The 13,124-nt window shown below is 48.7% G+C and overlaps 1 protein-coding gene across 7 annotated transcripts in view; it reads right to left on the bottom strand.

Moving 5' to 3' along the window:
* POMK (protein-O-mannose kinase) overlaps window positions 1-12,587 on the bottom strand; it is an 18,321-nt gene extending 5,734 nt beyond the window's left edge. Inside the window, exons 1-5 of one of the 7 annotated variants that reach the window (XM_005856489.2) lie at window positions 12,451-12,587; window positions 12,178-12,285; window positions 11,904-11,993; window positions 7,611-7,707; window positions 6,292-6,594 (exon numbers count right to left, since the gene is read on the bottom strand). In XM_005856489.2, the coding sequence (XP_005856551.1) occupies window positions 6,292-6,573 (282 nt within the window). In that variant the 5' untranslated portion in view covers window positions 6,574-6,594; window positions 7,611-7,707; window positions 11,904-11,993; window positions 12,178-12,285; window positions 12,451-12,587. The other 6 variants (XM_005856490.2, XM_005856491.2, XM_014536726.1 and 3 more) reach the window with 6 other exon arrangements.
* Between the last annotated feature and the right edge of the window lie 537 nt (window positions 12,588-13,124).

The raw sequence follows: 13,124 nt of genomic DNA, 5'->3' as shown, positions 1-13,124 counted from the left end.
GGGTTGGGCGGGGGGGGCGGGGGGGGCAAGTGTGGAAGCAGAGACCACTTTGGAGGCTAGTGAAATGCTGTTGGAACAAAAGGATGGTGGCCTGGATGGGGAGGAAGGGATACGGGTAGCAGTCTGTGGAGTAGTCAAGTTCCAGATCTCTTCCGCGTGTACAGACACTACAGTTTGCTAAGGATTGGACGAGGATGTGAGAGAAAGAGAAGTCAAGGACACCTCCCATTGGTGGCTGGAGGGAGTCTGAGGGAGCTGTCATCAGCGGCGATGGGAAGAATAAAGGACAAGCAGGCTTGGCGGGGGAGTAGGGCGAGAGTGATCTGGGACGTCCTTGGTTTGAGCAGTCTTCCAGACATCCAGGTGGAGATGTGGGATAGGCAGTTGGGTAGAAAAGCCTAAAGAGTTTGGGAGAGAGGTCTCAGCTGCAGATAAAGGCCCAAGGTGGGATGAGGCCACCCAGGGAGCGAGCACAGAAGGAGAAAAGTCCTAGGATAAGAGGCATGAGGAGGTGGACCCTGCAAAGAAGACTGAGAAAGGAATACAGTTATTTCACACTTCAAAATACGTAATTCAGGTAACAACTGATCTCACTGCTCCAGACAGAGGACACATGCCCCTGGCAACTCCAAACACAAACCAAAAACACAGGCTGGGGAAAGAAGGCAGGAGTAGGGTGTTTGCATACTGAGGAAACCATCGAAGGTAAGCCAATTATTTTATAAGGATTCAACAAATGAGCCTTTGACTTCCAGCCCCTATAATGCATTCTGTGAAAAAAATTAAATTAAAAAATTAAATAAAGACTAAAAAGAAAAGTAAATAAACAAATTAATAAATAAAATGTGTTCTATGAATCAGGCACTGGGCTAGATGCAGAGGACACACCCTCTAAGCCAGGGTGGGGAACCTTTTTTCTGCCAAGGGCCATTTGGATATTTATAAAATCCTTCAAGGGCCATACAAAATTATCAGCTTAAAAATTATCCTGCTATATTTGGTCAAAAATTTAATTAACTCATCCCTAATGCCTAGGCAGGGCCAGACCAAATGCTTTTGCGGGCCTTCTATGGCCTGACCCCCGGGTCAGACGTTCCCCCCACCCTGTTCTAAGCCCTCAGGGAACTTAAGTTTATAAGAGAGACAACACAGCAGAAGACAGAAGTTCATGAGGGGTGGGGTTCAGATGGGGGTGTCAGGGAGAGCCGCTTAGAGAAGTGACATCTGAGCTGAGACCTGGATGACCAGGAACTAGCCATGTCAGAGGTGGAGGAAGAGGATTTCAGGCAGACAACGGCGACTACAAAGGCCCTGAGAGAAAGGGCTGTTTGATCAAGGACCAAAAGAAAGGTAGGTGAGCCCTAGCTGGTTTGGCTCAGTGGATACAGCGTCGGCCTGCGGACTGAAGGGGACCGGGGTCGATTCCCGTCAAGGGCACATGCCTGGGTTGCGGGCTCGACCCCCAGTAGGGGGCTGCAAGAGGCAGCCAATCAATGATTCTCTCTCATCATTGATGCTTCTATTTCTCTCTCCCTCTCCCTTCCTCTCTGAATTCAATGAAAATATAGTTTAAAAAAAAAAGAAAGGTAGGTGAGTGCAGGGTAGAGGGAGTGAGGATGATGTCTGGGGTGAGTTTGGGGGTAGCAGGGCCCAGATCAGGGAGCAGATCATGGTAGGAGGTTTGTACCCACGCCCCGCCCAAGGGCAATGGGAAGCCACTGAAGGGGTTTTAAGGAAGAGAATGGCGTGGTCTGAATTGTGTTTGGGAAGTGGCTCTGCCTGGTGCATGGTGAAGGGCAAAAGTGGAAGCAGGGATGCCAGTTCCAAGGCAAGAGCTAATGCGGACTTCACTAAAATGGGTCGGGGACAGAGGTTATCGAACAAGTTTGGGATGTGGGTGAGAGGACTCCAGATGACTCCCAGGTTTTGGCTCGAGCGACTAGGTGAGAGGTGATGGCATTCTCTGCGATTTTAAGGCTGGGGGAAGAACAGGTTTCAGAACAGGAAATGACCAAGTGCCAAACTGGATGTACTTCGATGCTCAAGAGCCCTCCAAGCAGAGGTGTGGAATAAACAGCTGGATACACAAATCTGTGGCTCCGGGGAGGAGTACAGGCTGGAGATATAAATTTGGGAGTCACCAGCATATAAATTGTATTTAAAGCAATTGAAATAGATTAAATCAACTAAATGTGTATCTAAAGAAGACAGAAGAAGAGGTCCAGGAAGGAACCAAAAGGAATCAGGTTTCTCAGCCTCAGGACCACTGACATTTTGGACCAGATATTGTTTGTTGAGGATGACTAGCAGCCTCTCTGGCCTCCACCCACTGGATGCCAGCAGCACCCCCACAGCCCCCATTATGACAACCTCAAATGTATCTCTACTCATTGTATCTCTACTCATTGCTAAACGTCCCCAAGTGCCCTCTGATTTGGAGGCAGGATGGGGAACAGAAGCAGCAAAGGAGAGTCATCAGGAGTGGCCAGTGAGGGAGGAGGAACACGAAAAACACGTCACAGTGTGAAGAGCCAGGGCTGCATGCAGAGAGGAGTCAATTGGATCAGGACTTCTAGAAGGAGCAAGAGGAAGACAGAGGAACGCCCACCCTGAGAAGCACTGGCATCTGTATGAGAGCAATGGTGGAGTTTGGAAGCCGCAGGGCAGAGGGCAGAAGCATGAAAGAGAGAAGAGGTAGAAGAGCTGTGGCAGTTTTACTACAGAGGGAGGGGGGATAAAGAGAAGAGGATGGTCTTATTCAAAGCACATGTTTGTGTGCCAGTAGGAATGATCCTCAGAGCGGGAAACACTGATGATGCGAGAGAGGGGGAAAGACTGAAGCGAGGGAAGTTGTGAGGAGTGAGGGACCAACCACGCCTGAGCTGGACGTTCAAGGACTAGTGGTGGGAAGATGAGGAAATTCCCTTTAGGTGGCTTCTATTTCATCATAACTCATGTAACAAGGTCATCAGCTAAGTCAGGGGTTGGGGTGTTGAGGCAATACCTGTCTCAGAGATTGGGAAGGAAGAGTTACTAAAGGAATAGAGTAGGCCAGCTGGTCTGTGCTGAGTGCACAGCTGAGATCTGTGGTCGTGCGCTCAACCACACAGCCGTGCTTAAGTGCAGACGGGTAGTGGGTCAATGGGGTTTGGGGCTCTCCAGCCAGGCATGATGGAGAGAGATGCAAGGGAGTTGTGGCAAGTGTGTGTGGGAAGGTGATGAGGATGATGGCCACGGGACCTCCGCTGCTGGGTAAGTCGGGGAGTGCACGCAGGAGCGCGTCAGAAAGTGAAAACGTAACACCAATGGTCCCAATGAGACAGGAATTACTGAAGCAGGGGCGCTAGGGAGGAGGTGGGGGGCAGAGAGCGGGGCGTCAAGAACTCTGGTTACAGAAACTCCTATTGAGAAACCCATGCCTCCCAGTGTGGGTGTCAGTGAGGAGGGGCGCCCACCTGTGTGGAAAGGCAGGAAGCTCGTTCCTTCAGGGCTTGTTCAGATGAGGGAGGAGGAAGGAAGGGGAGATGAGGAAGGAGAGCCAGAGCTATGGCAGGTTTAATACAGAGAGAGGGGAATGAAAGTTCTATTTAAAGAGTGTGTGTTTGTGCACCAATAGGAATGATCCTCTGAGTGGGAAAAACTGTAGTGCAGGAGCCGTGAGAAGTCAGGGACCAACCACACCTGAGCTGGAGGTTCAAGGTCTCCTGGAGGGCAGTGAGAGTCTACGCTGGGCCAGACCTGCACAGGCACTGAGGCTTCGATGGGGCAAGGCGAACAGGCTCCTGACCCCAACCCGCTAGCATCAGTGCTCAGGGTACTTTTGTCCTGAGAGCAAGTTTTGGCCAAAAGCACACACAAAATAAATGTAACAGCCCTTTAGTCACACTAATAAACAAACCACATTCCTCGGAGTTGGTACCCACATTATTAAATCCCGTATTTGGATGGGCACGATGTGTAGAATTCCCTAAAATCAAGTCTGTCCTCATACAACAATGATTTGCCACCATCAAAGCTACTCAAAAACATATCCTTTGAGGTAAAAAGCAATTCCAAAAAATAAATTTTAAAATGTTTCAAGTGACTCCAATAATACGAAACAAGCTGGCGGTAACCTCTTTGGAGGGGACAAATTCACTGCTATGTCCTCTTCTCTACTTAATCCTTTCGTGGTGATTTCTTCACATCCGAATGCTTTCAATACCATCCCAAATACACATTCCCCAAACCAAGACCTCCAAATGCTGGACTCGGACATCCAACCAACTGCCTGCATGACGTCTCCCTGTGGACATCTAATCGGCCTCGACATGTCCGCCTCACGCACACACAGTCTGCTCCTTCCCATCTTCTCTGTATCAGGTAATGACAACCCTATTTGTCCTGTTACCCAGGCCAAGAACCTGGTAGTCACCCTCTTTCCCTTGTACCCCACATCCAATCTATTGGCTCTACCTTTAAAATAGGACTGAATCCAATAGTTCTCATTGCATCCTCTGCTAACACCTGGTCAAGCTGTGACCATCTCTCAGCTGCCAGGCCTAGCCCGGCCACCTCAGGTCCCTCTCTGACTCTGTGTGCTACCTCTCCTCCTCACCCTGCCTCTGGGCTCACGGGCTCCTTCCTGCTCCCCAGACAACCAAGCAGGTTTATCTTGGGTCCTCTGCTGGTACCCACCTCTCCTACTGGGACATCTTTTCCCCAAATATCCACACAGCTCACTCTCGGATGGTTCCGGCCACCTAGAGGAAGAAGCCTGTCACCCGCCCTGCTTTGTCTTCACAGCGCATCATGGACATGTTTCAATACACACTGTTCCTTATTTTCCTGACTGTCTGACTCCCCAACTAGAAAGCAAGCTTCAAGGGTCTTTGTTTCTTTCACTGTCTCACCCCTAACAGCCACAACAATGAATGAATGAATCTTTAAAAGAACCAGTTACCTTGTTTTATGGTTCTACTTTATATAAATGCCTGTCCCTTCTCCCTGTCTAACTGACTTCTTCCTTTAAGATGTCTCCTTTCTACATTCATGAGAGCAGCAGCCGGGGTCCCCATCTCCCAAAATAAAGACCAGCACTTTATCAAGCTGCAGCCCCTCATGCATTTTCTGCTCCCTCCTTCCCTTTCACTAGTCATTCAGGGCATCCTCACAAAGGAACTGTCTTTGTTCAACAGTCCTGAACTGGCTTCCAGAGTCATTCTTTGTTTTATCAGTAAGCCTCGGTTACCATGGAAATGATGGCCACCAAAATGCAGCACACACTCCTTGCTGATAAGACAAGGGCTCTTGAAGCCTCTGAGAACTGAATTCACCCCTTTGACTTCTCTCATTAAAATTAAAAACTTAAAAAAATCAATATACCATCATAGAGTATGAATAGTAAGAATGAAAAATATTGCCCACAATCCTTCACTGTAGCACAATTTCTATCATTTTTATATATTTTTTAAAAAAATATATTTTATTGATTTTTTACAGAGAGGAAGGGAGAGGATAGAGAGTTAGAAACATCAATGAGAGAGAAAAATCGATCAGCTGCCTCCCACACACCCCCCACTGGGGATGTGTCCGCAATCAAGGTACATGCCCCCGACCGGAATCGAAACTGGGACACTTAAGTCCGCAGGCCAAAGCTCTATCCACTGAGCCAAACTGGTTAGGGCCAGTTTTATATTTTTTTTACATAAATACATGATTTTGCAGTTGAATACAGTATATTCAACAATTTTGTATTTTGCTTTTTTTTTTTTTTTACTTCTCATCCTAACTTTTTTTCATGTTGCTGCCCAGGTTCCTAACTACACTTAATGGTTACAGAATATTCTATCAAGTGGTTGGACCATAACTTAACTAACCATACTGCTGCAGTTACTATTTCTAGTTTTCTATTACTATCAAAAACAAAGCAGCCCGGCCGGGCGTGGCTCAGTGGTTGAGCATCGACCTATGAACCAGGAAGTCACGGTTTGACTCCTGGTCAGGGCACATGCCCAGATTGCAGGCTTCATCCCCAGTGGGGACTGTGCAGGAGGCAGCCGATCGATGATTCTCTCTCATCACTGATGTTTCCATCTCTTTCCCTCTCCCTTCTTCTCTGAAATCAATAAAAATATATTATAAACAACCACAAAAACAAAGCAAAGCACTTCTTTAAGCATTTAGCCTTTTTCCTTCCACCAGATTGTTTTATTAGATGTGCAGTTACTGGGCTCACGATGCCAAGTTGCTTTACCAAAGGGCCACCCATCAACACCGCGATGGTAACACAGAGGTTAATCAGGAACTCACTCTCTTCACGGCTCCTTCCCCAACACGCTTCAGCTGCCTCACTTCTGTCCTCAGCTCCTCACAGGACAGCCATGCTGAGCAGTTGTTCATCTGTCCCATTCTGAAGTGACCATAGGGACAGTGCCGGGGGTCCAGGGCGGAACGCCGGGGGGCGATGAAGAAGCGATCGAGGCAGAGGTAGAGGAGCGCGTTCATGACAGCCATGGCCAGCAGCAGCCCCACGACTGGGGGCACCTCCCTGTGGGGGGGACTCCTTCGACCATCCTGCGGCTTCATCTCCATGTTGTTATCCTCTGTAATTTCCTGAAACATAAGATGAAACAAGTAATAACGGCTGTCTTTTATTTTCATAAGGTGTTTTGATGATGAGGGACTGACGGTGGCACACCCTCTTGGCCTCTTATACGCAAGGATCCTGCACTTTGGTGTCATCGTGAGGGTGAAAGAAGGGACTGAACGCTAGGCTCACACTGAATGCTCAGTGTCAGCTGCTCTCATAGTCAGGATTTTTTATTACAAACCATAGTCTGGGCTCCTCTATTATAGGTTCAATTAGAAGGGAGGTGTTAGTGTGCATCCGATTTTGTCTGACTCTCCCACATTTTATGGGAGAGTCAGACAATTGAATGCCACCGAGTTGATATTCAATGATGAGTTAGTCAAATGAAAGCAGCAAACTGGGGGTGTTCGCCCAGTGGGGCTGAGACAGAAGCTGGACAAGGGAGAGCAGTAGGGGACTCGCTGGGGTGATCGGAGGAGCTGCAATGCCCTTGAACCCAGCAAAGGAGCTGACATGTTCCTTGGAAGGTACTCAGAAGCTCCTTAATGCTTTTAAGCAGCAAAGGCTACTCTTCAGCAGGTGTGAAAGGTGCATCTGGGGTGGAAGGGACTGAGGCCGAGGGACGGGCAATGAGCCGGGATTAGAGCCAACGAGTATGTGAGCTAGAATGGTGGTGGTGAGAATGGAGAGGGTGACGCAGAGATGGACCTCACACTATGGAACCACCGAGGGCGTAGCCACTCACCAAAGGAATGCCCTGGCGCCGGTGTGCGGACTGTGGTGAGGGCAGGCATCACAGCTTTAGTTGTTGGATGGTGGAGGGTTGGGAGGGGAGAAGGCTGGGGAAGGGCCCTGGACATCAGGTGCTGGACCCTCGGGGCGCTGGAGGCAGACCCTACTCTGAATGAGAATGAACTGGGTCAATACCTCGACAAGGGATGTGGTGCGTCAGTATCAGCACTGGGACGCATGGGGGACATCGGTGACAGGACTGACCCTGCACTTCTGGGGTCTGAGACACTTGTGAACGGAGCATTACCTTCTAGGTACGTCTTCCTTCTGCCGGTTCAGGTCTCCATCCGGACACCAGGGCAGTCAGTGTTCTGGTGCGCCCGGGGCCCTGGTTTCAAAGCACCCTGCCACCAAGTGCCAAAAGGCCTGTTACCAGAAAATTACCACTCTGCACACACACCAATGGCCATCGTAAAAACGGCCCATCTTCCCAGGGGCCCTCGTTGTGCCCGGGTGTCCCTCGGGCTCCTGATTCCCAGGCTGGTCAGAGGCCCTGTCCGCTTGTATGGAGGCGATGCTGAGCATCGGTGTGAACCTGGCCGTCTCCCAGAAACCAGACCCTGGGCTCCACTCTGCAATCCAGATCAGAACCTGACCTCTTTACAGACAGCCCTGCCTGCCTTTGAGCCCATCAAAAGAAAGCTTCACTTCAATTTTGCCTAAACGCCACCTGTAATAATACTGTGCTCCAAATCCTGTAATAACACTCTCTCTTCCTCCGATAGAGACACCAGGTCCCAACGCTGTGCAGGCTCACTCAGTCAATGGGTCAATAAACCTGACTAGTTCATTCCCATGGCCTACGCCCCCCTCTCTTCAAACTATCACCTCGACCCCCACTGATGATCCTGTTACCTATATTCCTGGGAAAACAGAAGCCACCAGAGAGCACTGCCACAAGCTGCCAACATCACCTCGCAGGCTCCTGCTCCCTGTACCTCCTCTCCTGTGACTATGAACAAAGTGGGGTTCCCAGCTCTGCACCTGTGCACAGATCCCTCTCTCCCGCCTGCTCATGGGCACTGCCCCAGCAGGTCTCTCCTCTTCTCCTGCTTCATGGCCAGGATGCCCTAACTTCCCCCATCAGTTCAAACATTCTTCCTTCACCCTACTTCCCCTTCCGTTATTGCCTTATTTTCCCCTTCACTTTTTGCAAATTCCTTAAAAAACTATCTCTACTTGCCTGTCCCGTGTGACTCAGTGGTTGAGCATCGACCTGTGAATCAGGAGGTCACGGTTCAATTCCTGCTTGGGGCACATGCCCCGGTTGTGGGCTCAATCCCCAGTGGGGGGCAGGGAAGAGGCAGCTGATCAATGATTCTCTATCATTATTGATGTTTCTATCTCTCCCTCCTCTTCCTTCCTCTCTGAAATCAATGAAAATATTTTTTAAAAAACTATCTATACTCACTATCTCCATCTCTCTCCTCCATTTCTCTTGAACTCAATGCTACTCCACCCACACTGGCCCTATCAAAGTGACCTCCACATTGGTAAACACAACTGTCAATTCACAGTCCTGGTATTGACCTCTCAGCATAGCTGGTCACTCCTTCCTTCTTCAAACGCTTTTACTTGGTTCCCAGGAAACCTCACTCTGGTGGCTCCCCAGTCTCTGTCTGTAAATGCCGGGTGCCCCAGGGCTCAGATCTGACCTCTTCACTCTCTCCCTCAAGGGGGTTATCTATCCAGAGCCATGACTCTCCATCTCCTGCTGACCGCTCCCAAGTGTCCAATAAAAAATAAATAACTCAATTTTTAAATGGGCAAAGAACTTGAACAGACATTTCTCCAAAGATATATAGATGGCCAATAGGCACATGAAAAGATGCTCAACTTGATTAGCCATTGGGGTAATGTAAATCCCTCCACACATCCACTAGGATGCTGTAATAAAAAAGTCAGGCGATAACAAGTATAGACAAGGATGTGGAGAAATAGGAACCCTCATGCATTGCTGGTGGGAATGTAAAATGGTGCAGCCACTGTGGAAAACAGGCAGGTCCTTAAAGCTAAACAAAATGTTGCCATATCACCCAGTAAATCCACTGCTCGGTATATACCCAAGAAAATATACATTCATATAAACACCTGAAGATGAATGCTTACAGCCATGTTATTCATAATCACCTACTTCCCAAACTCGACACCTGTTTCCTCCCTTGCCCCCCAAATAGCTGTTTTCAGTGTTCACAATCTCAGTAAATGACAATTGTATTCTTTCAGTCACCCAGGCCAGGGAAGCTGCAGGTCAAGGGTCAGCACAGTGACATTGCTCCTCCAAGAAGGAAGTTTTAGAAATAATGGGCTCTTCTACAATTCTGTGTGCTTTTTCTAATTATATGAAGAAAAGGCTGCTTTGCTTATCCCTGCTGTAAGAGGTGCCCAGTAAACCCTGGCTCTACTGAACTGCTCCAGCATTACTCAACAACCTCCTTTTCTTTTCTTTTTTAACCCTCACTCAAGGACATAATTTTTAATTGATTTTTGAGAGAGGAAGGTGGGTAAGAAGGGAAGGAGAGAGAGTGAGAGAGAGAGAGAGAGAGAGAGAGATCAGTTGCCTCCCATATGTGCCCCTACTGGGGATCAAACCCGAAACCTAGGTATGCGCCCTGACGGGAAATCGAACACACAACCATTTGGTATACGGGACGACGCTCCAACCAACCGAGCCACCCAGCTAGGGCAACAACCTCCTTTTCTTGAATGGATGCCATCTGCTCACACCACCGCCTGTCTTCCAGCTATGCCCAGCAACGTTCTGACGGTTGCTTGCTCCCCTTTCTCATCAAGATTCCAGGCCCAGATCTTTCTCTCCGGCCCATTCTGCCATCCTCAGGGGCTTCAGATGAAACTCTGATGACTTTTACCACTCAGGCCGCCCAGGCTCTGGAGCTGCTCCCACCAGTCCTGATCCTCGGAAGATGCTCGGAAAGAAACGAGTCAAACAGCTGCCACCTCTCCTCGGCAACACTGAAAGCTGACTGTGTGTCTCATTTAGACCTCAGATCAGGGACCAGCAAACCTTTTTCTGTAAACGTCCCGATAATAAATATTTAGCTACGGGGCGGAAGCGGACACTGAGGTAACCACATCACTGTGACTCCTGGTGCCCCGAGCAGCAGTGCCCGGATGAGAGGCCACAGCTGCTCAACCCCATCACCAGAGCAGCCCCAAATACGACATATACAAATGTGCATGGCTTTACTGTAACAAAACTTTATTTATGGACAATGACATTTGCATTTCACATAGTTTTCATTGTCACAAAAGATTATTCTTTTGACTTTTCTTTTTTAAAAAAAAAATATATTTTATTGATTTTTTTTACAGAGAAGAAGGGAGAGGGATAGAGAGTTAGAAACATCAATGAGAGAGAAACATTGATCAGCTGCCTCCTGCACACCCCCTACTGGGGATGTGCCCGCAACCAAGGTACATGCCCTTGACTTGAATCGAACCTGGGACCTTTCAGTCTGCAGGCCGACGCTCTATCCACTGAGCCAAACCAGTTAGGGGTCTTTTGACTTTTCTTAGCTCGCGGGTCGTACAGAAACAGGTGGTGGGCAGCAGTTGGCCAAGCCCAGCCGTAGGTGTGGATACTCCTGTGGGTCTGCTGCAGGCCATCTTCCCATTCTATGCGTTCCCTCTCTGTAATCTCACCCATGAACGTGGCTTTCATGCCACATAAACACCGATTTCCAAGTCTCTACCGTGGGCCAGATCTTCCTCCTAGGCATCACTCAGCTGGCTCTCCAAGGTCTGGGATGGGTCTCTCTATCCCCAGCATGTCCCCTCTCCAGGGTTCCCTCTCTGTGACGGGCACACAACACACCCGTTCCCTTAAGTCACAAAACAAGGGATTCTAAACCAGGGGTGGGGAAGGTATGGCCCACCAAGGCAACTGCATTTATTATTTACTAGTGGCCCAGTGCACAAAATTTGTGCGCGGGGGGCGGGGAGGGGGGGTGGCCCTCAGCCCAGCCTGCACCCTCTCCAATCTGGGACCCCTTCGGGGATGTCTGACTGATGGTTTAGGCCTAATCCCACAAGGATCGCCATCCGGGATTTCTGGCTCCTAACCGCTCACATGCCTGCCTGCCTGATCACCCCTAACCACTCTGCATGCCGGCCTGATCCCCCCTTCTGGCCTGATCACCCCCAACTGCCCTCCCCTGCTGGCTTGATCACCCCTAACCACCTCTGCCTTGGCCCCACCACCATGGCTTTGTCCGGAAGGACGTCCGGAAGGTCTCCTGGTCTAATTAGCATATTACCCTTTTATTGGTATAGATTATTAAATTCAATAAATCTAGGAGCTTTTTGCAGAGCAACATAAATTTATATTAAGTGAGTTATATTAAGCAAATGATGTTATAAATATCCAAATGGCCCTTGGCAGGAAAAAGGTTTCCCACCCTTGCTCTAAACCAACCAATCACCATGTACAGTCAATTCTATCACCCAAATGGCTCTCAAATCTGCTCATTTCTCCCTGTTCTTGCTCCCCAGGCTGGTCTAAACCACCAGCATCTCTTACCTGGGCTTCCGCAACAGTTTCCTACATGGTCTCCCACGTTCTCCTTTTCAATCCATTCTCCACGCAGCAAATTGGATCTATTTTTCTTTCCTGAAATGTTTCAAGCACAGAGAAAACCAAAAAATAAGATTATGGACATCTATTCAGCTTTGTCAGGTAACACTGCATCATGTTTAAAGATCTTTTTTAAAGATATAAAAATATTACATATACAGTTGAAGCCCCCGTGGACCCCTGCCCAATCCTCCACTGCTCCCTCCCAGGAAGAAATCACCTTCCACAAGTAGGTGTAGGTCAGTAGTTCTCAAACTGTGGTCCCTGGGCCTGCAGCATCCCCTCGGAACTTGTGAGAAATTCGAGTTCTTGAGTCCTCACTCCAGACCTACTGAATCAGAAACTCTGAGGTGGGGCCCAGAAATCTGTTGACAAGTCCTCCGGGTGACTCAGACGCACACTAAAGTCTGAGAATCCCTGGTGCATTTAATTCCCATACATGAGTTTTATTTTCACCGCATGAGCCCACTTCTTAAAAAAGGCTTTAGCCCACCTCAATACCTGATGGGCTTTTTTCTTTTAAAGTCATATTTCTGGAGTAGGATGCCCTGAGCCTGGGATAAGACCATGTCGCCGAGGAACTTCCCTGTCCAGAAATAAGCAAAAAAACACTGAATGTTACGGGTTGTGAAAAATACCCAGCAAGTTAAGGAATAACGGTTGGGGCCCGTTGGGTAGGAGAATGCAGGCACTGTTCAGACACAAAGGATTCCTGACACTGATAGGAAAAAGCTGGCAGACCAGGAAAAGACTGGGAATCACTGCTCTACACTCAGCTTAACTGAAAAAAGAAAAGAAGGAAAGAAGGGAGGGAGGGAGGGAGGGAGGGAAGGAGGGAGGGCAATGGAACAAAATCAGTTTTTACCAATTTACAAAATAAATATCTTATACAACCAGAGGAGACAGGGATTAATGTCACTCAATACAATTTAGAATGAAACCCTTAATTAAAACAATCGTGTTATACATTCCGGATGCTGACTTAGCTTTAAGGCTCTATAGTAAAGGTAAGAGGTGGAGAAGACAGGACCACTAATGAGACAGCGAACCCCGGCCGGTGGCCAGTTGGTTGGAGCGTGGTCCCCTGCACCAAAGGGATGCGGGTTCTGGTCCGGGTTTCTTTCTTTTCCCTTTCCCTTTCCCTTTCCTTTCCTTTCCTTTCCTTCT

This window comes from Myotis brandtii, unplaced genomic scaffold (assembly GCF_000412655.1).
Source record: "Myotis brandtii unplaced genomic scaffold, ASM41265v1 scaffold103, whole genome shotgun sequence".
Lineage (NCBI taxonomy): Eukaryota > Metazoa > Chordata > Mammalia > Chiroptera > Vespertilionidae > Myotis > Myotis brandtii.
This window is presented reverse-complemented; position numbering and strand designations above follow the sequence as displayed.